At 49.5% G+C, this 27,292-nt stretch overlaps 1 protein-coding gene across 2 annotated transcripts in view; it reads left to right on the top strand.

The window, feature by feature from the left end:
* EXOC6B (exocyst complex component 6B) overlaps positions 1 to 27,292 on the top strand; it is a 290,272-nt gene that overhangs the window by 200,492 nt on the left and 62,488 nt on the right. For both annotated transcript variants that reach the window (XM_054290746.1, XM_054290738.1), the window contains 2 exons: positions 10,432 to 10,573; positions 22,202 to 22,275. In XM_054290746.1, coding sequence (XP_054146721.1) covers positions 10,432 to 10,573; positions 22,202 to 22,275 — 216 coding nt within the window. The remainder of the gene's footprint in view (positions 1 to 10,431; positions 10,574 to 22,201; positions 22,276 to 27,292) is intronic.

Here is a 27,292-nt window from a genome sequence, read left to right as displayed (position 1 = left end):
CTCCACTTTTTGGCTCTTTGGAGATTTCCAGATGAGTTGGTCTTTGCAGGAGACAAATTCCGCTTGGAATTGGGTTGATTGGTGCTGCTCTCTGTAGGTTTTCCATGGTGAACCTGAGATCTTCCATGGGGGGACATTCATGTCTCCTGAACTGAGATGGAGTGGTCAAAGCCGTGGCCAAAATCCCAGTTTTACTCAGGAAAAGCTCCAGTGGTGAAACTCTGTTGAAATCTGGTGATTTGTTGATGGCACCAAGGATTCTTCCATGACCCAAGGTTCATCTGTCCCAGAGCGTCCATCCTCCTCCCAAACAAAACTCTGAATTGTTGGATCACTTCTGGAATGGCAGATCCTGGGCAGAAGAAGCCCCCCCATTCCTGGGAGATCAGGGCATGGATGCCTGTCCTGGCTGGGAGTGGATGCTGGGGCTGTTGGAAGGGACGCTGCTGTCATGGTGACAGGGACATTGGCCATTCCATGTGTCCCAGTGTGGATGGAATCCAAAACGCATTCCCAAACAAATGTCTGTGCTGACATCGCCTCTCTTCTTGAGTCATCAGGAGCTCCAAGGTCCAGAGGATCCCATGGATCCAACACTGGGCAGCATTCCATTGATCCAAGGCTTGGAGTATTCCATGGATCCAAGGCTGAGGAGCATCCCATTGGTCCAAGCCTTAGAGCATTTCGTGGCTCCAAGATTGAGGAACATCCCGTTGGCCATGGCTGAGGAGCGTCCCATGGATCCAAGGTTGAGGAACATCCCATTGGTCCAAGGCTGAGGATCATCCAATTGGTCCAAAGTTGAGGAGCATCCCATGGGTCCAAGGCTGATGATCATCCTATTGATACAAGGTTGAGGAGTATTCCATGGATCCAAGACTGAGGAATATCCTATTGATGCAAAGCTGAGCAGCGTCTCATTGGTCCAAGGCTGAGGAGTTTTCCATGGATCAAAAGCTGAAGAATGGATCCAAGCATGGAGTTTTCCATGGATCCAAAGCTGAGCAGCATCTCATGGATCCAAGGCTCAGGAGCATCCCAGTGATCCAAGTGTGAGGAATATCCCTTCCTCCAGCAGCCATTCCCATGTGCCCAGGAGCCCTGATCCACAAGCCAACCTTACCTGGAAGGTTTCCCTCCTTCTTCTTTTCCTTGGCAAATCCCAAAGCCGCGTGAACGTCACCTCGTATCTTGGCTACGGCCCCTTTTTCCAGCTCCATAAATCCACACAGTGGCTCCAGTGTTCAGCTCCTGGGATGGCTCCACGGAGCCAGGGATCAAATCCAGGTCTGCCAGTGGCTGAAGTCACTCAGGGCCCGTTGGTGGCCACACCACGTCAGCCACCCCTCGTGCCCCACGTGTGTCACGTCAATGCGGAGTGACAGAGCCTGGCCCACAGATGGAAACCAGGAATTGCTCTGCTCCTCTCCTCCTTCCATTAAAAAAAAAAAAGGAACAAAAAAGGGATTTGTTCTTAATGAGTCTGCTGCAAAGCTGAGTAAATAGAATTAATTAATTGAAAGTTTTCTTGGTACCTGCAGGGTTTGTGTGGGATGGAGCCATGGAGGTTGGTGTGGCCACGGTGGTGACTGAGCTGAGCTCCAGCCTTGAGGAGACATCTCTGGAGGCCACCAAGCTTCGGGTGACATTGGCAACCCACCAGACACATCACTGGGGCTAGAGGTGTCCTTGCTTTGGTCTCTTCTCATTCCTTGGGCCCTCTTTGTCCTGGAGAACCCATTTCTTTGCAGGATCTTGAGTGCAGATCCACAGCTTTTGGATTATATCTTCTTTTTTTTTTTTTTTTTTTTGATGAGGGTTTTGTGTGGTTTTGTGTGGTTTTTTAAACTAAAACAAAGCTGAAAACACCCAAAACAAACCAGAAAAAAAAATCCAACCAAAAATCTCCACAAAAAACCCCCACTTGGTCCGGTTAAAAATTGACCTTTGGGCAATTAATGAAAGGTTTATTTTTATAAACCTCTTAAAAATATTTTTTCAAATTACAAGTACTCGCCGTTCATTTGTTTTGACATTTTGGGAAGCGTTTGTGCTTTTGGGTGATGGTTTGGGGTTTTTCTGTCACCTTCAGTGAGTGCAGAACTGTTGTTTAAAAAAAAAGGCAAATCAGGACAGGACAGGCAAGGCAGGAAAAATTTCCAGAGCTGATTTACTGAATTTGCCCCCAGTTTAGGGGGATTTGAGGCAGCCAGGGGATCCAGAGGCTTCTGGAGCAGGAGATGAGCCCTGGGAGGTCTGCAGGGTCTGAAGTCTCCATCTGTGGCCACAGAGAGAGGATCCACTGGGATTATCCTGGGGTTTGTGCTACCAAACAATTGCTCATTATTTCCCCATCACGTTTCCATCCTCTGCAAAACATCCCAGTGCTGCCTTATGGATTGGGAAAGTCAGGAAATTCAGTGTTGAAATTACGGGGACAACTTGTGGTGTTTATAGAAAATTGTACATTTAATACCAAAGGATTCCCATTTTTTGGCCTGCTTTTGTGCTGTCTGAAGTCCCTGGATTTTGCATGTCTAAATATCCTTAATCGCATCAATCCCGATGCTTGTTGCGGGTGAAGAAGGAATTCTGCTGGTAGCTAAAAAAAATAATTGGAAACTCTGAGAGCACTTGGAGCCTGTCAGGCTTTGTTTTCTGTGGAAATGCTGTGTTAATTCCTCGGAGGGTCGCTGGGAGGGTTCTCCTGCTACAGCAGGAGTTGGGTTTGGATTTCTGGGACCACATCCCACCTGGTTGGGCCAGGGGAGGTGCAGGAGGCAGCAACAGGTGAAGGGAGGCTGTGGCTGCCCCTGGACCCCTGGAAGAGCCCAAGGACAGGGCTTGGAGCACCCTGGGATAGTGGGAGGTGTTCCAGGGTGGACCTGGGTGATCTTTGGGGTCCAACCCAACCCATTCCACGATTCCCTGGCAGCCAGAGGCGCTCCTGCAGGGTGGCGGGGACTGGCAGCACCGTTCCTGATTGCACGTTAAGATTAATGGGTATTTATTTGAACAACCATTCCATTTCAGTAGCTCTTAATGAGTCCTTTGATAGCCAGTTCCTTAATTAACAAGGCAGCCTCGTGGCGTTTCCTCTCCCTAATTGGGAACAGATTGGCCGTGTCTAAACAAACGCTGCTCCCGGCAGCGGGGCCGGCTCCGGAGCCTCCGAGTGCACGGCCCTTCCCCACCAGGGCTGCCCCTGGGAGCCCAGAGCCTTCCCTGGCTGCCCAGGGATCTGCATGGAAAGAGGGGATTTCGTGGCTGATCTCCTCAAGCAGGATGGACATTGGGCTTTGGGATTGCCCAGAGAGAGTCCCAAGGCCTGGAGGTGCCACCTGGATGTGGCACTCAGTGCTCAGGGTGGGGACGAGGTGTGGCTCGGTCACAGATTGGATTGGGTGATCCTGGAGGGCTTTTCCAGCCTTAGTGATCCTGTGGTGGTGTGTTCTGGTAGGAGCCCCTTGGCTGCATCTCTGGGAGAGCTTTGGAGCTTGGCTCCTCCCTTTCAGTGCTTGGAGTGGCCACAGGGAACCTTCTGGATCCTTCCTGTGTGTCCAGAGGGATCCTGATGGCACAGGGAGGGCAGTGGCACCTTGATCCACAGAGAACCTTCTGGATTCTTCTCGGGTGCCCAGAGGGATCCTGGGTCACCTTGAGTCACAGGAAGGAACCTTCTGGATCCTTCCCATGTGTCCAGAGGGATCCTGGGTGGCACAGGGAGGGCAGTGTCACCTGGACCCACAAGGAGGAATTTTCTGGATCCTTCCTGTGTGTCCAGAGGGATCCTGGTGGCACAGAGGGCAGTGTCACCTTGAAAGGTGTCATGGCAACCCCAAGGTTCCATCAGGAGCCATGGACAGAGGGATTCATTGCCAGGAATGAGCCTCAGAACAATAAATCTGTGGATTTTGCTGGGATAACACCCTTGGAATGGCTTTGTTTGATTGAGGTTGGACCAAGGAGAAGTTTGGGCATCTTGGCTGTGGAGATGTGCCAGCTTTCACCTATGATCCCCGTTCTTCCCAGTGCAAATCCAGGTTTTGATGGGATTTGTGAAGGTCTTAAATAATGAATCACCCCACAGAGCTGTTCCTGGGATTGCTTTGCGTGGTTTGAAGCTCTTCGGTTTTCTGTCACGTTGGTAAAGGAGCCTTGGTGCCTTTTGAGGTATTTGTTTTCCTCTTTCCCTGCAGAGTGCTCAGCTCAGGGCTGCATTCCTGCTCTTTGCTCCCTGTCCAGATCTCATCCTGCCCTTTGGACAAATTGTTCCTGAGCTGGAGGGACCAGCGTGTCCAGGCATTCTCTCTCTCCTGATCAGGATGTCTGGGCATTCTCTCCTGACCAGAATTTGGTGCCAGGGCAGGTGTGGGTCACCCTTGGGGTACCTCCACAGGTTGATCTGACCCATGCTTGCGGTGTAACAGGGTTGTTCCTCTGAAATTTTGGTCAGTAGGGACAGAAAAGCCTTCCTGGGGTTTTTCCTTAGTGTGGTGTGGGAAAGGAGGGCACCCAGTGGGACCTGGGCAGGCTGGAGAGGTGAGCACGGGGGAAGCTCATGAAGTTCATCCTGAGGGTGTTCCCCTGGAGAAGAGAGGCTGTTCCTGAAACCCAGACAGGGCTGGAGCCACTCTGGGGAGCAGGATCAGGACGTCACCGGTGCTTGCTCAGGGTGCTGGCACAGGGACAGCCTTTGGGAGTGCCCCAGGTTCTGCCACGCTCCCGAAAATCATCAGGGAATTAGCGCGGGGCCGGCTGAGCGCGGCGGCTCCTCTGAGCTCCCGACGGCCGCGGCGACACCTCGGGGATCCCGCTGCGTGCCAGGGCACAGGACCTGGCACCGCCACCGAGGGTGGGGCAGGGCACCGTTTCGGGAGGGTAACCAACCGTTTCGGGAGGGTTGGGGTGGATAACGATTTTTGGAGGGTAATGAGGATAACGATTTTGGGAGGGTAATGATTTTGGGAGGTTGGGGCGGGTAACAATTTCAGAAGGGTTGGGGTGGGTAAGAATTTCGGGAGCATTGGGGTGGGTAACGATTTTGGGAGGGTAATGATTTCAGGAGGGTTGGGATGGGTGATGATTTTGGGATGATTGGGGTAGGTAACCATTTCAGGAGGGTAATGATTTTGGGAGGGTAACCATTTTGGGAGGGTTGGAGTAGGTAATGATTTTGGGAGGATTGGGGTGAGTAACAATTTCAGGAGGGTTGGGGTGGGTAATGATTTTGGGAGGGTAATGATTTTGGGAGGGTTGGGTTGGGTATGGGAGGGTAATGATTTTGGGAGGGTAATGATTTTGGGAGGGTTGGGTTGGGTAACAATTTCAGGAGGGTTGGGGTGGGTAATGATTTCAGGAGGGTTGGGGTGGGTAACCATTTTGGGAGGGTTGGGGTGCGTAACGATTTTGGGATGATTGGGGTGGGTAACCAATTCGGGAGAGTAACCATTTTGGGAGGGTTGGTGTGCGTAATGATTTTGGGAGGTTTGGGGCAGGTAACCATTTCAGGAGGGTAATGATTTCAGGAAGGTTGGGATGGATAACGATTTTGGGAGGGTTGGGGTGGGTAACAACTTCAGGAGGGTAACAATTTTGGGAGAGTTGGGGTGTGTAACCATTTTGGGAGGGTTGGGATGGGTAACGATTTTGGGAGGATTGGGGCGTAATGATTTTGGGAGGATTGGCGGGGGGTAATGATTTTGGGATGATTGGGGCGGGTAACCATTTCAGGAGGGTAATGATTTTGGGAGGGTTAGGGTGGGTAATGATTTCAGGAGGGTTGGGGTGGGTAATGATTTTGGGAGGATTGGGGCGGGTAACCATTTCAGGAGGGTAATGATTTTGGGAGGGTAACCATTTTGGGAGGGTTGGAGTAGGTAATGATTTTGGGAGGGTTGGGTTGGGTAATGATTTTGGGAGGGTTGTGGCTGTGGCAAATATGTCCATGCCAGACTCAGCTCTGTGTGTCCTGGGCGAGTCCAGCTCGTCCAGCACTACAGGAAAACCCAAAAAAAAAAAAAAATAAACCAGGCAAAAAAACCACACCATGAAGCGAAACCCCATCGTAAATAAGCTCCTGAGAGCCGAGGTGGGCATCTGTGGCAGGAGGATGTGCTCGATTCCTGCCAGCCAGAGCCATTCCAAGCGGGAATACAAACAGCCTTCAGCCGCAGCGGCAGCTTATTAGCGCTGAAATATCAGCGGCCGCGCGCTCGTTTGTCTCCTGTCAGCAGCAGCTGCTTATCCAGCAGATTTCCCGCTGTATTCCCGGGGAAATGGCCTGAAATTGATGTTCACAAGCCAGGGCTGACTTTATAAGGAGCTGCTGTAACTCGTGGAGCGCAGGGGTGAGGCAGGAAAGGATTAAGTCGGGTCTTATTTATAAGGAGTGAAAGCCATAAATTCTGGGAGGGTTTTAAATCTCGGTGCCCAGGGCAGGAGCTGCTGCTCATCCCTGGTGGTACCTTCTGTTCTCTGAGCAGGCATTTAACACCGTGATTGAAACTCCTGTGGCATCTCTGAGTTCTCTGATAATAAATAAGGGGGGGAAAGGGATTCAGGCTTAAAAAGCAGAAAAAAATAATTCCACATACTTTTGCTTTTCTTCAAATAATAGTGGATCTAAACTGTGAGGCATCCATGTGTTCTGTGAGAGGAAGAACTGGGTATTTTTAAAAGAAAAGACTTTTAGATGTCTAAACCTCAAGGATAATGGAAATTAAAGGTCATGTTCTCAGCTGGCCTGAGAAGATTCAGGTTCAGAGTGAGGACAGTGGGCATTTGCCCCTGAAACAGTTTTAAGCTTGGCCTAATCCTGTGTGGAAAAGGCAGAAGGAGGGAAGGCTGAGCCAGAAGCTGCTTCTGGGCTTGTTTGGATCTCCTTTGCCGTCTCTGTAATAAGTCCTGAGGTAACATTCCCATAAGGAACATCCTGAAGTGCCCCTTCTGTTCAGGGAAGCCTCTCAGAGTCGGGGTGCTGATGATGAAATTGCTTTTCCCATCCCATTTTCCCTGTTTGGGGCTTAATTATGTAACATTTAATCTCAGTTGGCTCCTTTTCACCCACTCGTGGGTCACTTCTCATTCTCTCTCTCCTGGCCAGAATTTGGTGCCACGGGCAGGTGTGTGTCACCCTTGGGGTACCTCCACAGGTTGATCTGACCCCTGCTTGGGGTTGTTCCTCTGAAATTTTGGTTACTAGGGGCAGAAAAACCTTCCAGGAGCTTTTCCTTCATGTGGTGTGGGAAAGGAGAGCATCCAGTGGGACCTGGGCAGGCTGGAGAGGTGAGCACAGGGGAAGCTCATGGAGTTCATTCTGAAGGGTGTTCCCCTGGAAAAGGGAAAAATCCGGGGAATCCTCAGAGTCCTTGAAGGGACTCCAGGAGAGCTGCAGAGGGACTGGGGACAAGGCCTGCAGGGACAGGAGGCAGGGAATGGCTCCCACTGGGAAAGGGGAGATTGGGCTGGGATCTTGGCAAGGAATTGCTGGCTGGGAGGGTGGGCAGGGGCTGGGCTGGAATTGCCAGATTTGCTGTGGCTGCCCCTGGATCCCTGGCAGTGCCCAAGGCCAGGCTGGACATTGGGGCTTGGATCCACCGGGGATTTAAGATCCAACACAAACCTTTCCGTTGTTCACCTGGAAGTGAGAACCTCCAAGGCCTCTCCAAGCGTTACAACCCTCTGTAAATTCCTACTCATGTGAAGTGTGAGCTACTCCAGGGATTTTCTGCTGCTCTTCCAGCAAGGGTCAGGAGCCCCATCCCCTGTCCTCATCAGAGTTCCAGGGCTTGGCTGCAGAGCTTTGATTTCACATCCTCTGCTTCCATCTGGCACATCCCAATGGCACATGGAGGGCTTGAGGGCAGGCACTGGGACTGTCCAGCTGGAGCAGAGCAGGCTCAGGGGAGACTCATTGGGATTTGCTCCTCCCGAGGGGCAGCTGTGACAGGGACAGGACCTGGAGAATGCCTGGAGCTGTTCCAGGGGAGGCTCAGGTTGAGTTTGAGGGAAAGATTCTTCATCCAGAGGGTGCTGGGCAGGCTCCCCAGGGAATGGGTTCTGCCAGAGCTCCAGAAGCATTTGGATACCTCTCACATGGATGGTGTGGGATTGTTGGGGGTCTGTGCAGGGCCAGGGCTTGGATCCACGATCCTGCGGGTCCCTCAACTCAGGACTTTCCCTGATTCTGTCAAAACTCCTCGGCCACAGCAAAAACTTCGAGTGTCTGTTGGAATTAATGAAGAAAAATCACAGCCGGGCAGCGCCGTACTTCCCGCAGCTCTCAGAGATGAGGAATTGGCACGAGCAGGGTTTTAAATAACCCAGCGTGTCAGAAAAGCACAAACAAATGATGAAAAGCAAAGAAAAAACCCCAGAGCTCTGCTAAACTTTATGGTTGCCATGCTTCATCTTCATTTTGGTGCAGGTGTTTGTTGGGAGGTGAGTGATGGATGCTCCGGAGCCTGGGAGCGGCGGCGAGCCAGAGATGAAGCACCCTGCCCTGCAACGCACGGCTCGGCTCCTTTTTTAAATAAAAAACCCATCCTTCCCTCCTGCTGAAGATGGATGTGGCCTGAAGATCCAAACCAAGTTTGCAGAGCTGGGAAAAAAGCCCTTCCCAGCACAGGGATCAAACGTTGCCGTGCTGCGGTAGCGAAACCGGCGGTGCCGAGCTGGAAACGCGGCGTAAACTCCGCGTTTAATCCCAGTTTAAACACAGCTTGTAAAGTGCGCCTGAGAGTCGGTGAGAGCCCCTAAGCCACGCCTTGGTGCTAGGAAAGCGTGTTAAGAGTCTTTTGTGAGTGTTTGAGGAGATAATCTCCTGCTGGAGCTGTTTTCGGGGCAGCACCATGATCCAAAACCTCCCTGGTGGCGTTGCGCGTGCAGGCCTCGGGATCGCTCCCTGTGGTGTCAGCCTGAGGGGTTGAGCTAAATCCTGCTCTGATCCCAAAGGATTTCCCCATTTTTATGGGGTTAATTCCTGGTGCAGACCCTCTACCTGCCGTAGAGAGGGTCAGGTTGTGGGTGGGAATGTCCAAGGCCAGGTTGGACACTGGGGCTTGGAGCAACCTGGGACAGTGGGAGGTGTCCCTGCCATGGAATGAGATGGGCTTTAGGGTCACTTTCATCCCAAACATTCCATGATTCCCTGATAATCAATGGAATGCCGTCTTGCCCGTGTTAGGATGTGACAAGAACATTTTGAGCTCTGAGCACCCTGGAGCTCTCCTGGATCTGAGCTTTTCCCAGCTGCACCCAACAAGGCCTAACCCTTCCCTCAGCCATGGGCACTTCCAGAGGGAATTCCTCTGGGAGAGGGTGGATGTGACCTTGAGTGTGTGAGAACATCCCATCACAGATGGGACACACTGAGGAGGCTGGAGAAGTTCTCAGGTGGATTCAGCTGAGGAGTTCTGGCTGAGCTGGAGAAGTTCTGTTGTGCTTTAACTGAGGAGGTTTGACTGAGCTGGAGAAGTTCTCTGGTGGCTTTAACTGAGGAGATTTGGCTGCTCTGGAGAAGTTCTGTGGTGGCTTTACTGAGGATGTTTGACTGCTCTGGAGAAGTTCTGTTGTGGATTTACTAAGGAGATTTGGGCTGGGCTGGAGTTCTCTGGTGGCTTTACTGAGGAGTTTTGGCTGGGTTGGAGAAGGTCTTTGGTGGCTTTAACTGAGGAGGTTTGAGCTGGAGAAGTTCTTTGGTGGCTGTAATTGAGGGGTTTTGGCTGAGCTGGGAAATTCTGTGGTGCTTTAACTGAGGAGGTTTGACTGAGCTGGAGAAGCTCTCTGGTGTCTTTACTGAGGAATTTTCGCTGCTCTGCAGAAGTTCTGTGCTGGTGGCTTTAACAGAGGAAGTTTGGCTGCTCTGGAGAAGTTCTCTGGTGGATTTAACTGAGGGGATTTGACTAAGCTGGAGAAGTTCTGTGGTGGCTTTACTGAGGAAATTTGGGCTGGACTGGAGAAGTTGTATAGTGGATTTACTGAGGAAGTTTGGCTGCTCTGGAGGAGTTCTCTGGTGGCTTTACTGAGGAGATCTGGACTGGGCTGGAGAAGTTCTCTGGTGGCTTTACTAAGGATATTTGGGCTGGGCTGCAGAAGTTCTGTGCTGGTGGCTTTAACTGAAGAAGTTTGTCTGCTCTGGAAAAGTTCTCTGGTGGCTTTAACTGAGGAGGTTGGGGCTGGGCTGCAGAAGTTCTGCGATGGCTTTACTGATGAAGTTTGGCTGCTCTGTAGAAGTTTTGCACTGATGGCTTTAACTGAGGAAGCTTGGCTGCTCTGGAGAAGTTCTCTGGTGGCTTTAACTGAGGAGGTTGGGGCTGGGCTGCAGAAGTTCTGCACTGATGGCTTTACTGAGGAATTTTGGCTGCTCTGCAGAAGTCCTGCAGTGGCTTTTGCTCTGGTGTCGCTGACAAGTGTCCGTTTGTCCTGCAGGGGAAGGTGGCCCAGACAGCCTGCATGTCGGCCTGCAAGCACCTCTCGACGTCGCTGCTGCAGCTGCTGCTGGAGGCCGAGGTGAGGCAGCTGACGCTGGGGGCCCTGCACCAGTTCAACCTGGACGTGGAGGAGTGCGAACGTAAGAGCCCAGCCAGCCCTGTCCCTGTCCTTGGCTTGGTCACAAATCCAGGGCGAATCCCTGCTCTGCCTCAGGCTCAGGGGTTTGGGGAACATCTAAATCGAGGTGGCCCACACCTGGAATGGGACTTGGGCCCATGAGTTTTAAGGGTGGTGGGTCAGCTCTGTTTATAAAATTAGTTATTTATTGACCAGACAGGAGAAAATGAAGAAAAGGTTTTATTAAAGTTACTACAGGGTATAAATCAAAAAGAAGTATTAGTGCATTACATTAAATTATGTGTGACATTAACGTATTTCTATTAAAATGATATTTCTATTTCTATTTCTTATTATATTTACATTTACATTCATATCTATATCTATATCTATATCTATATCTATATCTATATCTATACCTATATCTATATCTATATCTATATCTATATCTATATCTATATCTATCTGCAACTACATCTATATATTTCTATTTCTATTTCTATTTCTATTTATAGTTATAGTTATATTTATAGTTATATTTATAGTTATACTTATAGTTATAGTTCTAGTTCTAGTTCTAGTTATAGTTATAGTTATTTAAACTGGCAAAATAAATGCCAGGGTAGGTTAGGAATCAAAAGAAATAGGATACATTAAGAATCAAAAGAATGGGATAGATTAGGAATCAGAAGGAATAGGGTAGATCAGGAATCAAATGGAATAGGGTAGATTAGGAATTAAATAGAATAGGGCAGATTAGGAATCAAATGGAACCTCTCATCAAATGACCATGGTGCACACAGAGTCCCTTCCCTCAACCTCCAGAGGAGTAACCCCAAAGCAGCATCCCAAATTTGGGGTAAAATCCTACAGTACTGCTGTGCCCCTTGGTGTTTGGGGTCCCAGGTCAGGGGTGTGGCCATGCCAAGGTCTGGGAGTGGTGGTGCCCACAGAGCTCACCCAGAGCATCTGCAGCACACAGGACTCCAAGAGATCCAAGTTTTATTCCTCCTTTTCCTCTTCAATGCTGCCTTGATGCTCTCCAAACCATCCCTACTTTTTGGGATGGAGTATTTTAAAACCAGGAGGGATTGGAGTGCATAAATAAAAAATCAGTTTATGACTCGTTCTGAGAATCTGGGGCTGCCCCATCCCTGGGAGTGTCCAAGGCAGGATTGGATGGGGCTTGGAGCATCTGAAGAAGTTGAGGTTCTTCACCAGTTCTGGTCCTCTCCCAGCCTCAGCCCCTTGTGCTCTCTGCAGGGAGTTTTGTCCTTGAAGTGAGCTCTGTGCCAAGTCAGAGTGGTGGAGATGAGGTGTCCTTGAGGCGACCCCTGTGCCAGGTCAGAGTGATGGAGATGAAGTGTCCTTGGAATGAGCTCTGTGCCAGGTCAGAGGGGTGTTGAGGTGCCCTTGAAGTGAGCCCTGTGCCAGGTCAGAGGGATGGTGATGAGGTGTCCTGTGACAAAGTGACAGCAGCTCCACAGGGCAGGAGCATCGTGGTGCCACCCCCAGGGCTCTGCTCCCAAACCTGCCCCTTTTGGGTCTTCAGGCACCCACCTGAATTGGGGCTGGAATTCTCTGGTTGCCCTCAAGTTGCTGCTTTTCCTGCTCAGTGAAATGGTTAAAAACCAGAGCCCAAAGCAGACAAAATGCTCTTTTTAATCCTGGTTTTGGAATTAAAGTAAGGCAGAGCTAACACAGCCCTGCCCAGGATCCTTTTCCCTCTGAGGGGGACGGGCTTGTTGGCATTCTTCCTGGGATGGGTTTGTTGGGACTCATCATGGGATGGATTTGTTGGGATTCATGCTGGAATGGGTTTGTTGGGACTCAACCTGGGATGGATTTTTTTGGGATTCATTCTGCGAGGAATTTGTTGGGATTCATTCTGGGAGGGATTTGTTGTGATTCTTCATGGGATGGGTTTCTTGGGATTCATCCTGGGGTGGATTTGTTAGGATTCATCTTGGGATGGCTTTATGACCGTGGTGGTTGAGAACCCAGAGCTTGATAGAGTTCCTAAAGAATCCCCCAGGTGATCTTTGATTTTAGGGATTTTTAGGGACTTTTTCCCCCCCAAAAATACCCACATTTTTGCTTTCCTGGTTGAGGTGGAGATTGGGATGTCTTGTGTTATCACAAAATCCTGGAATGCTTTGGGTGGAAAGCGACCTTAGAGCCCATCCAGGGGCAATTCCCACTATCCCAGCGTGCTCCAAGCCCCATCCTGGCTGGCCTTGGACACTTCCAGATCTCCAAGGGAGTGACTCAGTGACATCAGCTGTCGGTTTCACCATCCCTGGCACTTCCCATTACCAAGCCAAGTTCTTCCAACCTTTATCCAACATTTTCCTGACCAGATTTTACTTCAGCTGCCCCCATCAACACTGAGATTAAGTTCACTGCTGGCAACAACCCCCCAGCAGGAATTTTGCTGTTTCCAACATGGGTTTTTCCCTTTTTTAACATCCACTTGCCATTTTTCAGCCCTCAGCTGACCAGCCTGGGAGAAGGATCCCAATTTAATGATTCCCTCCCAGATCCTGCAGCTGCGCCATAACTCACAGAACAATGCCTGATTTTCCTCCTGGTGCTGCCTCAATCCCCGAATTCCTGACTCTCATTTGTGTCCCTCAGCTGTGCTCCCATGGGTGTCTGCTGAGGGACAACTGGGAATAATGGGAATCGTTTGTCATCCCTAATAATTCCCTGGATTTTTTGGTTCCAAACACTCCAAACCCAGCAGTTTTCCACCCCATCCATAACGTGGATCATGGAGCAGCAGCTCTTCCCTAAAAGCTGCTGCTGCCAAGGAAGATGGATGGGATTTCAGAGCAGGTTGGAAAGCACAATTCCTTAAATTCCTGTTGTTTGTGGAGCCCGAGCCAGGAGCACTCAGACATCCCGGAGCAGGTGACGCCAACCTGGCAGCAGCAGGGTCAGGGACCTGTCCCCATCCCAAGGTGCCACTGGAGCAGGGAATGGAGATGGATGCTGGAGCTGGATCCTCCCCATCCATCACTGTCAGCCCTGAACGGACACAATCCTTCTCCTTTTCCAGCAGCAAATCCGTGCCCCTCATCCCCACAGGTCCGTCTGGTGGCTCTGGGAGTCACTGTAATTTGGTTATTTTGGAGCAGAAATCCATCAAGGTTTGAATTTTGGGATGAGCCATTTCCAAGAGGGAAGGAGTGTATTCAGAAAATAAGTTTCAGTTTGCAAGGTTGGGGTTTATTCCTGTTTTTTTTGGTGATTTTTTAATCTTTTTTGTACCTGAAAGCACAGGTGTGAATCTCAGCATCCTCACAGTACCAGTTTGTGCCTCTGCCTCCGTACTCTTCCTCCCCCCAGATTCCCAAACCTTTCCCAATCCAGCAGTTTCATCTTGCACTTACACATTAAAGTAGGATTTTATGTCTGTTTGGAGCACTTCCAGTGAGTGCCATGGTGAGGGAATGGGGCTGCAGAGTTTTGGTGCTGGAGATGGATCCTCCCCATCCATCACTGTCAGCCCTGAACAGACAAAATCCTTCTCCTTTTCCAGCAGCAAATCCGTGCCCCTCATCCCCACAGGTCCGTCTGGTGGCTCTGCTGAACCTGGGAGTCACTGTAATTTTGTTATTTTGGAGCAGAAATCCATCTAGGTTTGAATTTTGGGATGAGCCATTTCCAAGAGGGAAGGAGTGTATTCAGAAAATAAGTTTCAGTTTGCAAGGTTGGGATTTATTCCTGTTTTTTTTGGTGATTTTTTAATCTTTTTTGTACCTGAAAGCACAGGTGTGAATGTCAACATCCTCCCAGCACCAGTTTGTGCCTCTGCCTTCATCCTCTTCCTCCCTCCAAATTCCCAAGCCTTTCCCAATCCAGCAGTTTCATCTTGCACTTACACATTAAAATAGGATTTTATGTCTGTTTGGAGCACTTCCAGTGAGTGCCATGATGAGGGAATGGGGCTGCAGAGTTTTGATGCTGGGATTTATTAAGGTTTTGTTTGTGAATGCTGAAAAAATAATCTGGTTAAAAGAGAGGTGAGGTGAATGAAGGAAATTATTTTATTGTATATTAGGCATAGTTTATTAATTTGATCCTCCAAAAGGAAGCTGTTGTAGGACTAAGGAGAAACAGTAAACAGACCCCAAGAGCCAGGTATTCCATGTTTCCCCCACGTGGATATCCCATAATCAGCAGCATTTTTGGTGTGAAAGAGGAAAAAATAGCAGAGCAGCCACATTGTAAAAATTCTTTTGGGTTGCTTGTGATGGGAGAAACCTGTGGAAAATCTGAGCTGTTTTCCATGGTTTATCCTGGTGAGACCACAGAGTATCCAGCTGGACCAGTCCTGGAGGAGATGCAGGGTGCTGAGGGGTCAGGGAGAGCATCCTCAGGTGTTCCCAGCAGGAAAGTGGTTCCCAAGGTGTTTGGGAGCAGCTTTCCATGGATTTGAGTGCTTGGATGGCACCAGTGGCTCCAGGGAAGGGCTGGAGGTGGATTTGGGATGTGTTGGAGGGCAGGAGTTGGGATGGTGAGGTTCTCTCACCCCCTTTTAAACCTGGACTAAGGCACAGCTTAAATGGACTGCCTGGAAAGACTCAGTGGGACACATCTTCTCTTATTTAGGAGACACTTCTGGGTTAAAAAGAAGCAAAAAAAACAAGTCTGGAGAGGGGAAAAAAAATCCCAAAGATTTTTTGGAACCTGGAAATTTCCTTTTTTCAGAAAAGAAATTTCATTTTTTTAGACTTTTTTTGTCTCCCAGGATGCATCCATAATCCAAGATTTAACAATGCAATGGGATTTTTAAATGCCTACATGCCCCGCTCTGCTCTTTTTGAACTGATAAATCCCTATATATATATATACACACACATATATGTATTTATTTTATTTATATATATTATTTCATATATAAAATATATAAATATAATTATAAATTTATATATAATTTTTTATTTCCATATAAATATAAATATATATAAAATCCATATATATAAAAACATAATTTGATAAATGCATAATTTTTCCATCTCCCCTCTACCTCAGACGTAGTGAGAATCAAATGGAACAATCCAGATTTGGGGATGTCAGCTGAAAAATCCCAAAGAAACGGGGCTGTTCTCACTCCTAGGAAGTGTTTCCAATCTCCATAACAGGTTCCAGCAGTGGCTGAGGGGTTTTTACAATCCTCAGACCATAAAATGAGCAATTCCATAATCTCCAAACTCTTTTAACTGCTGCTTTATGGGAAATTAAAAGAGCCCTAAAAATTTATATTTCAGATTACATTAAACACCCTATTTTTAGTCAGGCCCTCTCCTGGGGATCAGCCAGGCACAGACCCAGATGTCTCTGCTGGAGTGAGGAATTCTCCATCCCAACAGATTGTCCCAAAATATGCCCACATGGATCCTGGCACAGCCCTTCCCCATCTCCTCCTTGGCTGCCTTATCCAGCTGGTGGGAATTTCTCACGTGGAAATCCTGGGATTTGGGGGAACTGCCGGGGTTTGACCATGATGCTGGAGTCATCCTCTCCCTCGGCATGATCCCAAGGACTCCCAGGTGTTCTTCCAACTTGTGATCCATCAGGGATTGGAGTTTGTGGTGCTGGAGTTAGGATGTCCCTGACTGGTGTCTGTCCTGTGGCAGTGCACAAGGAAAAACCTGGATTTGGGGAAAAAAATGGGAATGTTGCAGTGGAGAGATGAGAAGGTTTAAGAAGAAAGGATCAGGAGAGGAATGTCCACCCCTCAGGTGCTGATCTCTCAATGTGCCTCAGATCCTGGGGTCAGATTTGGGCACATCCCAACAGGAGAGACCCTGAGGGGCTGGAGCATGTCCAGGGCAGGGAACAGAGCTGGGAAAGGTCTGGAGAATCCCTGAGGGAGCTGGGAAGGGGCTGCAGAATCCCTGAGGGAGCTGGGAAGGGGCTGGAGAACCTGTGGAGTTCCCTGACTCAACTCTTTAGCCAGTCCTATGGATTCTGTTCCAAATTTCTTGGCATGCATCTCCAACATCCTTCTAAAGAGTTTCCCTCTCTTTAACTTGGAAAACATCTCGTGGTCAGCCCCTGGGGAGTCCCTCCCTGGGGCTGTGGGTGCTCCTCAGCCCTGCCAGTGTCCCAGGACGGGGACCACTCCTTCCTCTGCAGTGACAGCACCCCAGGCCCATCTTTGTTCCATCAGAGGAATGTTTGATGGCGAGGGGGAGAAGTTTCTCTTTAATCTAACCCAGTTCAGAGTGTTTTGGGTGACTCCTCCCTCTTCCCACAGCTCTCTGAAATTACCCAGATGGGAATGAGCTCTGAGAGCTCGGGCTGTAATGGGGAACAGCTTCAGAGCAGGGTTGTGTGGGAATGCTGTGGGAGAAGGAGAAGCTCAGTGTGGAAATTGGGTGAAGAAGAAGCTCAGGGTGGGAACTGGGATCTTCTCTCTGTTCCTCTTGCCTCCATTCCTCCCCAGCATTTTTCACTTTTTCCCACCTGTGAGCTTCTCCAGAATCCATGGATTTGTTCTTCAGCCTCAGTGTCCTCAAGGTGTCACTTTGTTCCTGGGGATACGGAACAGGAGGTCCCATCACTTGACCTTTCTAGGATGGCCTTCCAGGGCTTTATCCAAGGAGGTCCCATCACTTGACCTTTCTAGGATGGCTGTCAAGGTTTTATCCAAGTGGTTCCTGTCACCTGGCCTTTCCAGGATGGCTTTCCAAGGCTTTATCCAAGGGGTTCCCATCACCTGGCCTTTCCAGGATGGCTTTCCAAGGCTTTGTCCAAGGGGTTCCCATCACCTGGCCTTTCCAGGATGGCTTTCCAAGGCTTTGTCCAAGGAGATCCCATTACTTGGCTTTTCTAGGACAGCCTTCCAAGGCTTTATCTAAGGAAGATGACTTCAAGATCTCCATCCTTCCTTGAGGAATCCTGATTCCTCAATGGTCGAATGCCCAGATGTTATCCGTGGCCACGAGCAGATTGGTCCATGTTCCCTTCCCTGGGAGCTGCTTCAGCCTCCATCCCGGAGGTGCTATCACAAATCCCATGTAATTCAGAGGAGATCTTGCCCTCAGTTGATATTTTTGAGGGATGAAGTCACGTCTGGGTCCATTTTTACCTCTCAATCCATGCAAGGCCCCGTCCCCGCGCGCGCAGCCGCGCCAGGGGCACAGGGAGATGCCCCCGTTGTCTGTAATTAATTAATTTACAGTGGATGTCTCTTTTCTGCCGTGCCTTTGAACTCTTTATTCTTTGTCCATTGTAAAGGGCTTAACGGTTCCTGTTCCTTGATTCTTTCATCAGTGAAATGTTTTGGAAGAGAGGTTGGAGTCCCCCTGTGACCTGCCCTGGGTGGCCCAGGCCTGTAGACCTTGCAAAGACATTACTTTTTTGGCCTGAACACAAACCCCTCAAACCTTTAGCCTGGCTAAATGCTTTGTACAAACAGCCGCATACTGATCTGCTCTATTCTCCGGTGATTTTCTGCTCAAGGGGCTGCTCTGTAGGTTGCTTGCTATGTTTGCCACTTGCCTTGGTCGTGAAGACAGAACAATGAACGAATCCGACAGTACTGAGGCCAACACTGCGCTCGGTTGTTCCGAGGAAATTATCCTGAAATCTGCTTGAGGAGATTAAACCCAAGAAGAACTGGCTGTGTCTGTCCTCTAAAGCCCCGCTCTCCTCTTTGTTTGCCCTTTTTTGCTCCGAGACTTTGTTCATTCCTCCTTCAGAATGGGTTGGTGGCATTGGTATGTAAAGTGTGACCTGCGATTACAGGAGGTGCAGCTCCTTCTCCAGCAGCCCAGGGGAAACATTGCATTCATTCCTCTGCAGCTTTTCTGAGTGTCTGGGCCGAATTCCTGCTCTCCTTTCTTCTGGGATATGAAAAATATCAGCTCCTATATCATTTCTTCTTTGACACAGAGAATATCAGCTTTTACATAATTTCTCCTTGGACACAAAGATTATCAGCTCCTACATAATTTCTGCTGGGACACGGGGAATATCAGCTTGGATGTCATTTCACCTCTTGGATGTCAATCATAGAATCCCAGAATTGTAGGATTTGGGCTGGAAAGGACCTTAAAGGCATCTCATTCCAGCCATGGGCAGGGACACCTCTTGCTAGAAGGTTCCAGAGCTTTGTTAATTCAGTGTTGATGAATCTTTTGATGAGAATTGCTGTAAATTGTGTTGGCTCAGTGTGTCACCATCCTAAATTTTCAAGTGTCACTCCATAACTCTCCTGGCTTCATCCAGTAGCTTCCTTGGGAATTCCTTAGATTGGCTTGGGATGGAAGGGACCTTCAACACCATCTTGTTCCAGCCATGGGCAGGGTCACCTTTCTCTAGAAGCTTCCAGAGCATTATTAATTCAGTATTTTGGTGAAGATTGCAGCTTAAATCAGTGTTGGCTCAATGGATGACTGTCCTAAGTTTTGAAGGGCAGCGTCACTCCATACTCTCCCTGCCTTCCTCCAGTAGGTTCCTTAGGAATCACTGATAGGTTTGGGATGGAAAAAACCTTGAAAGCCATCCAGTTCAGGATGGAAAACACCTTAAAGGCCATCCAGTTCCATCCTGTCCATGGGCTGGGAAACGTGGGAAGAGACAATAGGCAAAGACAGCTAAAGGTGAGCTGCTAATGAGCAGCTGTGTCCTGGGATGAAATCTGTCTTGGGATGAAATCTGTCTTGAGATGAAATCTCTCTTAGGATGAAGTCTGTCTTGGGATAAAATCTGCCTTGGGATGAAATCTGACTTGGAGTAGAATCTGCCTTGGGTTTCTCACAAGCAGCCGACAGCGGTGATAAATTCACCAGCCTTGTGAGAACATTCACAATCATAGGCATTTTCTCATGAGGATTTGAAGTTCATGCTTTGGGGAAGATCTTAAATTTCCCAACTCCATGTGTGCTCCTAAATAGATGCTGAACAGCTGTGAGGCCCTTGATCCAAAATAGAAACTCGTTTTCCTCGCAGTCCTTCCAGGCTTTCTTTTCCAGGATTTCTCCAAATGTAATCAGGAACATGAGGTTACCCCATCCTTGGAGGGTAGGACATTGTGGTTGGGTTCCTCAGCCCAGGGATGTCTCCAACCCTGAGCCACCCAGAGGAGTTTCACCTCTTGAGAAGGTGCTCAAGCACCATTTCTCGCTTCCAAACATTTTTAGTTTCTCAGGTATTGTGCTTTCCCAAAGTGTTTTAGGATTGATATGGCTTTCGGGATAATTGTTCCAGATGGGACAGTGGGGTGTAGAGGGAATGTGTAAAGATGATTTATCCCTTGCAGATCAGAGTCAGAGGGTTTGGTTGATCCTCCCTCCCTGCTGGCTCGGGCAGGCTGCAGTCAAATTTTACAGCAAACTACATTAAAATGCCTTTGCAGTTAGGATTAATTAAAACAGTTTTTGAGGGACACATGTGAAGTCACTTTGGGCTCTTTGCACCAGGACTATTGCGGGATTGGTCAGTGGAATTGGCTGGAGCTGAGTAGCTCTGATCTCAGGGAATCATGGAATGGTTTGGGATGGAGGGACCTTCAAGATCATCCAATCCCATGTTCTGCCATGGGCAGGGACACCTTCCACTGTCCCAGGGTGCTCCAAGTCCCCAAGTCCAACCTAGCCTGGACTCTTCCAGGGATCCAGGGGCAGCCACAGCTGCTCTGGGCACCCTGTGCCAGGGCCTCACACCCTCCCAGGGAAAGAGAAGAACTTCATGTTCATCCCACTCCCATCCTGTGCAAAACTCCAAAGGCACGACCATGGATTGTTCCCTCTGACTTTGGTTTGTGCCTTTTCTATCCAAAATCCAAACATGAACAGTCAAGTCCATAATTTCTGTTTTTATTTGTTTATCACTCCCTTTGAGTCATAACTTCAGACAAAAGCAATGATTTCCCAGCCGTGTTCGCTCCTGTCCTGCAGCGGTTGTCACTTGAGTGATCACTGCAAAGATGAGCGATGATTTCAATCTCAAAGCTCTTCTGGCATCTGAGACTATTAAAAAGCAGAGTCTGAGAAGTGTCCCCTGTGCCCCTGGAGGTGCCTGTGTCTGGCTTGAAGGATGTTCTCCATCCCAAGGTTTTAATGGAAGGTGGAGCAAGGGAGCTGATTAATAACCTTGCTTTGCTTCCCGAAATGAGGCGGTTGAGGGACAGGACTGAGTCCTGGTGTTTCACTCATTAATCTCTTCTTGTTAGAGCCAAAGGGCTGCTCCGTGATTGGACTGCTTTAGGAAAGCTTTGGAAATGGGAGCGTGATGATTTATGTTTCTGATTTTTGTGGCCCTGGCTTGGAAATGGGAAAACTTTTGAGCGGACAAGTGTTCAAGGCAAAGACCACCTGACATGAAATCGCTTTGTCCATTGGTGCCTCTGGTTAGTCATGGAGACAAAAGGCAAAATCCTCCTTCCATATTGCCCAGTCATCCCTAATCCTCATCTCTGTGGAGCTTTAGGAGCTGTTGGAGGGACCCTGTAGGGTGAAAACTGGGATAGATGGGCGATAATGGACCATGCAACTGAAAAATCTGTATTTGGTGAATATTTTCCCTAATTTCTCCCTTTTTGCCATCACACCTGGCTTCATCCCAAGAAAACATTTCATTCTTCCAGCACCTCCAGTGCGTGCAGGAGCCACACAACTCAACCCCAGGCAGGTGCTGCCCCTCAAACCTTTGGTGGCGTTGAGTTGTGGCCTCACAACTCAGGTCCGCTCAGCGCCGAGAGGTTGCGAGGAGGGAGGAGATGAAGCTGTAACTGCAGAGGGTGAAAATGAAGTGAAGTTGGGCAGAACCAACCTCAAAAGACACCCTGGGATGCGTGCAGGCGTCAGCTTCACGAGCATTCCCAAGGAAAAGCTGCTAAATGCCACGGAAGAACCAAGGTCCTCTAAGATGGATCAATTCAAGCCCCTTCAGCGGTTTTAGGTTCAGCTTAAAGAATGGATTAGGAGAAAAATGAACAACCAAAGTATGAAATTTTGGCCAGATTAGGCTGGAAGGAGATAAATGTGGCCTTGGAAATATTCTCTTCGCTTTAGAAGCCAACGTTATTCAGTTGTCAGATGTCTTCATCCACCAGAAATAAAAATGCCACCCAACGGCCGCGGGTCTCCGCATTTGGGCTGACCAAGAGGCGCCATCACCAGATCATGCAAATAATCTGCTGCCTGATAATTAATGACGCGGCCGGGCATATTTTTTTGATGAATGCTCATGGAGCCTGGTGACAGGCGTGAAATTAGAAAATTCCTTCAGCGCCCTAAAATATAAATAGCTTTCGGAACTGAAAAGAGTTTCACAGCTGAAGATTTTATTGTGTTGAGAGGAAAAACTTTTCCACCCCCATCCCCCCCTTTCTTCTGGGCGAGTTGTTTGTCCGTTCACAAAACAAATACTCTGAAGCCCAGTGCGGCTCATGGGAATAAATTTCAGGTCGAATTAGTACAGTTTCCTTGCTGTCAGGACGGTGGAATTAATGGTGTTTTGATGACACGAATTTTGAAGGGCGAACAAAGACGCTGAAGGGAGGGAGACATGACTCCTTAGAAGCGCGGTCCTCCTCTCCCCCAGCCTCTCTTGTCTTCCCTGTCATCCGTCTGCCAATCTCCCTGTCCATGGTTAGTTAAAGGCGCTTTTTATCCTCTTTTCTTTCCCACAGAGTTTGCCAGATCCGGCCCAGTGCCTGGGTTCCAAGGGGACACGCTGCAGTTGGCCTTCATCGACTTGAGACAAGTAAGTCTTTGTGTTTTTGTTTTTTGTTTTGCTTTTAAGATGTGTGACTGAAGACCATCAGGTCTTAAGGGAAGGGAGAGGAGGGGAAACGGCGTCAGTGATTTACGCCAGAGACCTATATTTCCCCCCTCCTCCTCCTGCTCTCGAAGCCACCTCCTCGCCGAGTGCTCCTGGAGATGGTGGAGGTGAAAAGGGCTGGTGGAAGGGGGCGAGGAAGAAAGCCAGGCCTGACCCTGGCCAACGGGGCCATTGTGCTGCCCTTGGCTCCTTGGCGAAGGGACCGCGGCCGGTGCCGAGCAGGTGCTGGGAACAGAGAGAGCAGTGATGCAGAGCCCGCCCGCCTCAGGGACCTTTGTTCCCAGAGAAGGCCCACGGAGGCGTTTGCGAGGGCGGAGGAATTTGCATTCCCCTGTGTCCGTGCCCGTCTGTGTCCCCTCTCTGTGTCCCCTCTCTGTGTCCCTTGGCCACCCCCCTGTCCGGCCAGCAATGACAAAAGTGGCTCTTGGGGAATATGGTTGGGGAAGGCTCCGCCCATCGATGGCCACCTCTGGAGGGGGCCCCGTTGGAGCCAAGTTGACCATAGCAGGTACTGAGGCCTTTGTGAGGCTTGGCAGCCAATTTTGGGAAAAGGGCCATTCTGGGGAGTCATTTGTTTGGGGAGAAATGGGCATTATTGATACACTAGGCTGGGGGGAAAAGTGAGGTGGTCCTGTCATCTCTTGGCACTGAAGATGGATGGGTTGGAGGGAAAGTCTGAATGAAGTAAGACTCAATGACTGATGCTTCTCTCCTATTAAAACAATCTTTTTTTGTCTGTTAAACCCCCCTGGCTTTGTCCCTGCTGCCATCATGATGCAGTGCCTCTTGTTCGCGGGGTTGACGTAGTTTGCATTCTGAAAACTTACGGGTGCCGAGGGTATTTCTTAAATCTGCATAATCCCTTGTATCGATGATCTTGCCCCTGCCTCTGATTCGTGCTGGAGCTGCTTTCAACCCGCCAGGGTTTGAGAACTCCTCAGAATCCAATTGATGTGCGGGGAGCCATCTGTCATCCCACGACACTTGTGTTAACTTTAATAACATCAAGACGCCACTTTCTGGGCCCGGGCCCGCCAGGAACTGCCAAATTTGTTTGCAAGAATGGTCCCAGCAGCTCCATGGGAGAGGTGTGCGTTATCACCAGGCTGTGTTGACACTTTTATCTTCATTAGCTCCTTGGCGCTTTATGGACTGCGGCGCTCAGTGCAGCCGCGGCCTCCTGAGTGTGAGGGAATGTGGAGGCCCTGGGCCTTTTCCAAGCTCCAGGCCGTGAATGTGGGGATTTTGGAGAGGGAACCTGAAGCTCTTGGAAGAGTGAAAAGCCTGGAAATGTCTCAGCGAGGTCAAGCCAGTGAAATGTTCATGTAGTTCATGAGTACAAAATGCAGCCTAAGGGACCCAGCTCGGGTGAGGAGGAGGAGAAGGAGCAGGAGCCTCCTTGGTCCTTCCTCCTCTGTCCAATGCGTGTCCTTGGACACGGAGGTTTCGTCTTTGTTCCAGGAGTTTTGTTCTTGCATTTAAGAACATTGTTCTTGCTCCCAAGTTTTGTTCTTGCATTTAAAAACAGCAGCACCTCCAAATCTCAAGGCCAGGTTGGACAAGGAGCAGATTGAAGGATCCTGGGACAATGGGACTGTGGCACATGGAAGGGATGGCACTGGGTGGCTTTGAGGTCCCTTCCCACCCAAACTGTTCCAGGATTCTGTGATTATACAAGGAGAAAGGGGAGATACAGGATGGGAAGTCCTGGATCTCCTGGGTAATGGATGATGACTGATGAGGGGAAAATCAAGTTGTTGTCCAGATAATGGAGAAGAGCTGACCCATCCCTGACTTATCCAGTGGCATGGGAAGATGAGGCAGTTCCCCCTCCCTGCTGCTGTCCATGACCCGACCTGGTGGCATTTTGGGATGTGTCACCAGACCCCATCCAAACAAGGCTCTCTGTGGCCACCAGACCTCCTTTGAATGCTCCCAGCACTTCTTGTTGGACTGCAGCTCCAGCTGGGAACAGAGAAAGGTGGGAAGGTCATGGATGAAGGGTCTTTCATTGTTCTTTGACTTGTCTTGACATTTCTCTTGTTGGACTTGGCATTCTTTCTCTTTTAAGCCATGAAATTAAACTGAAGCAGGGTAGATTAAGTGGGATATTGGGAAGGAATTGCTCTCTGTGAGGGTGGGGAGGAACTGAGATGGAGCCCAAGGCCTCCCAGAGCAGCTGTGGCTGTCCCTGATCCCTGGAAGTGTCCAAAGCCAGGTTGGACATTGAGGCTGGGATAGTGGAAGGTGTCCCTGTCCATGGCAGGGGAGGGAGTGGGATGAGATTTAAGGTGCCTTCCAACTCAAACCATTCCATGATTCTGTGAAATGTCATCGCAATGTTAGTTTAAATTGAATGACCCAGCTGGGGGAAGGCAGGAGGAGAAATGACTGGGCAAAAATTCACCAAAGTAGGGAAATTAAAGAGATTTCCCTTCCCAACATGTTTCAGTAGGAGCTGTTGCAGAACATTTGTAAATCCGAGAAAATTTTCGCTGTAATGGGAGATGATTATGGGAGTGACCAAAATTAATAAAAATATTAAGTGACAGGAAAATGTGGTGACTTGGTTTGTGCCTTGGTGCAGATCCTTGTAGTGGGAAATAAACCCTAAAAAGATGTCACTGTTTAAAGGCATCAGAGTTTGTCCTTGTTCAGAGAGCAGACTCAAGTTTTGTACATCAAAATCCTGGTTTTCCCCTCGTGCCCAATGAAATCAGGAAGAATTCCATCCTTGTCTGGAAAAGAGGAAGAGTTGAGCCCAGAAAATCAAAATCACTATTTTAAGCAGGCAGAAATGTAAAATGGGGCTTGTTGTCTTATTCTGGGACAATTCTAAATCCATAAATACCCTTAATGAAGTCATAAAGGAAACCCACCCCCATCTCAAGTCCTCCTGCAGGAGTGAGACTCAAATATTTCAGGTTTTACAAGGAGGGAATATTTGCTTTTCCCCCTTCCAGTTTAAACATTGCTCTTGCACACAGTGCAGTATTTTGGAAATGTAAAATAAATTTAGTCCCTTGCTGAAATTTGAAATAATGATCTCCTCTGGATCTTCATCAAACACCCCTGAATGTCCAAACACCACTGGAGATCTCCAGGTGCTCTCAGGTCATTCCCAGTCCCGCACGTGGAATCATTCCCTGTTTTCCCCACAGCTGGAAGTGTTTCAATTTTTGGCTTCCATGGGTTTGTTGTGAGGACATTGGTGCCAGGGGAGGGTTTTGTGCTGGTCCCTGAGGTGCCTGCAGTCCCTGGCCACGCTGATCTCTCCTAGAAGCCAGATCAGCGCTCGTGGCCGCCTTCCAAGGAAAATCTGCATCCAGCACTTGAGGAATTTCACTCTGGGCTCCAGGGAGGGAGCGTGCTCAGTGATGAGAGCTCCCTCCTCCCAGCCTCTCCTTCTGTCCAGTGAGTTACAAATCCTGATCCTCTGCAAGTGCCAGCCTGAGCTCTGAGGGATGTTTGGACCGAGGCAGGTGGGAACCCACCTGGGCTGAGGCACCTGGGTGTCCAAGGGATGGGGACAGGGGGGTTCCACTCTTCTCCCCCCAAAATTTTCTGCTTTGCTTTATGCAGACTTGGTGGGTTTGAATTTCAGCATCAACTCCTTGAACCCCATCAGTGGGGTTAAGACAGGCAAGGTCAGGCTTAGGTGGGATCTTGGGAAGGAATTGCTGGCTGGGAGGGTGGGCAGGGGCTGGGCTGGAATTCCCAGATTTGCTGGGGCTGCCCCTGGATCCCTGGCAGTGCCCAAGGCCAGATTGGATCCATCTGGGGCAGTGGGAGGTGTCCCAGCCCATGGATGGGGTGGAATGGGATGGGCTTTAAGATCCAACCCAAATCATTCCATGGTTCAGCTGGGAGTGGGAGCCTCCCAAGGAATGGGATGGATTTAAGGTCCCATCCAACACAAGCCCCACTCCATGACTCTGCTACTGCTTGTCCCATGGGAAGTGCTTTGTTTGTGTGTTTTCCCTGTGTTGGGATCCATCTGTGGTTATTGTGGGATCCTGCTGGACCCCAGCCAGCTGGGAATGGGAAGTCTCCCTCCAATGTGTTCATTTTTCTCTTATTATCCCTGGTAGAGACACTTAATAATGGAATGATCCCCTCAGGAACACAGTTCCCTTCCATCCCTGCTCCGTGATGGAACCATGGAATCGTTTGGGTGGGAAGAGACCTTAAATCCCATCCCATTCCACCCTGCCATGGGCAGGGACACCTCCCACTGTCCCAGGGTGCTCCAAGCCCTAGTGTCCAACCTGGCCTGGGACACTTCCAGGGATCCAGGAGCACCCCTAACCTCTCCCAGGTTTCTTCTCTCCCCTGCCCTGTGTGCAGTCCCCAGATGTCCCCGTTTCCTCCAGCCCTGCACCTTTTTATTTAAAAATGAGAACCAAGCAGAGGAGCAAAGCTGCAGCGTGAGCTCATCCCTTAGCCTGACATTCCAGCAGCCTGGATTCCTGGGCTCCGTGCCTGGATTTGAGGAACCACCTGCTCTCTTGGAGGGAGCAGCCAGTGTGAGGTCACGCCGGGAGCTCCAGTGGTGCTGGAATGGTGGGCATCCAGCCTGGCTTCTTATCAAACACCAGCTGATAAATCAGGTGGTGGGAATCCTCTGGCTGGATGTCTGGCTGCTCTAGGGGCACTGGGAGGCCTGGAATTGTGTCCTTGTGTCAGGCACTGGAACAGCTCCCCAGGGAATGGGCACATTCCTGAGGCTGATGGAGCAACGCTCCCAGGGGTGCCCAGGGTGGGATTTTGGGGTGTCCCAGGAAAGGGAAGGAGTTGGACTCAATTTTGTGGGATCTCTTTCCACTCAGCACCTCCCATGACATGTATCCCTGTCTCCTACTGCTTCCATCCCCTGGTGGTAGCTGAGGGAAAGCCCTTGGGATTTGGGCTGAAGATCCCCTTGGTGTGACACTGGTGG

This window comes from Melozone crissalis, unplaced genomic scaffold, assembly GCF_028551555.1.
Source record: "Melozone crissalis strain CALT ecotype California unplaced genomic scaffold, PUWL_Pcris_2 ptg000006l_1, whole genome shotgun sequence".
NCBI lineage: Eukaryota > Metazoa > Chordata > Aves > Passeriformes > Passerellidae > Melozone > Melozone crissalis.
Note: the sequence above shows the minus strand (reverse complement) of the source record. Positions and strands in the feature narration are given on the sequence as shown.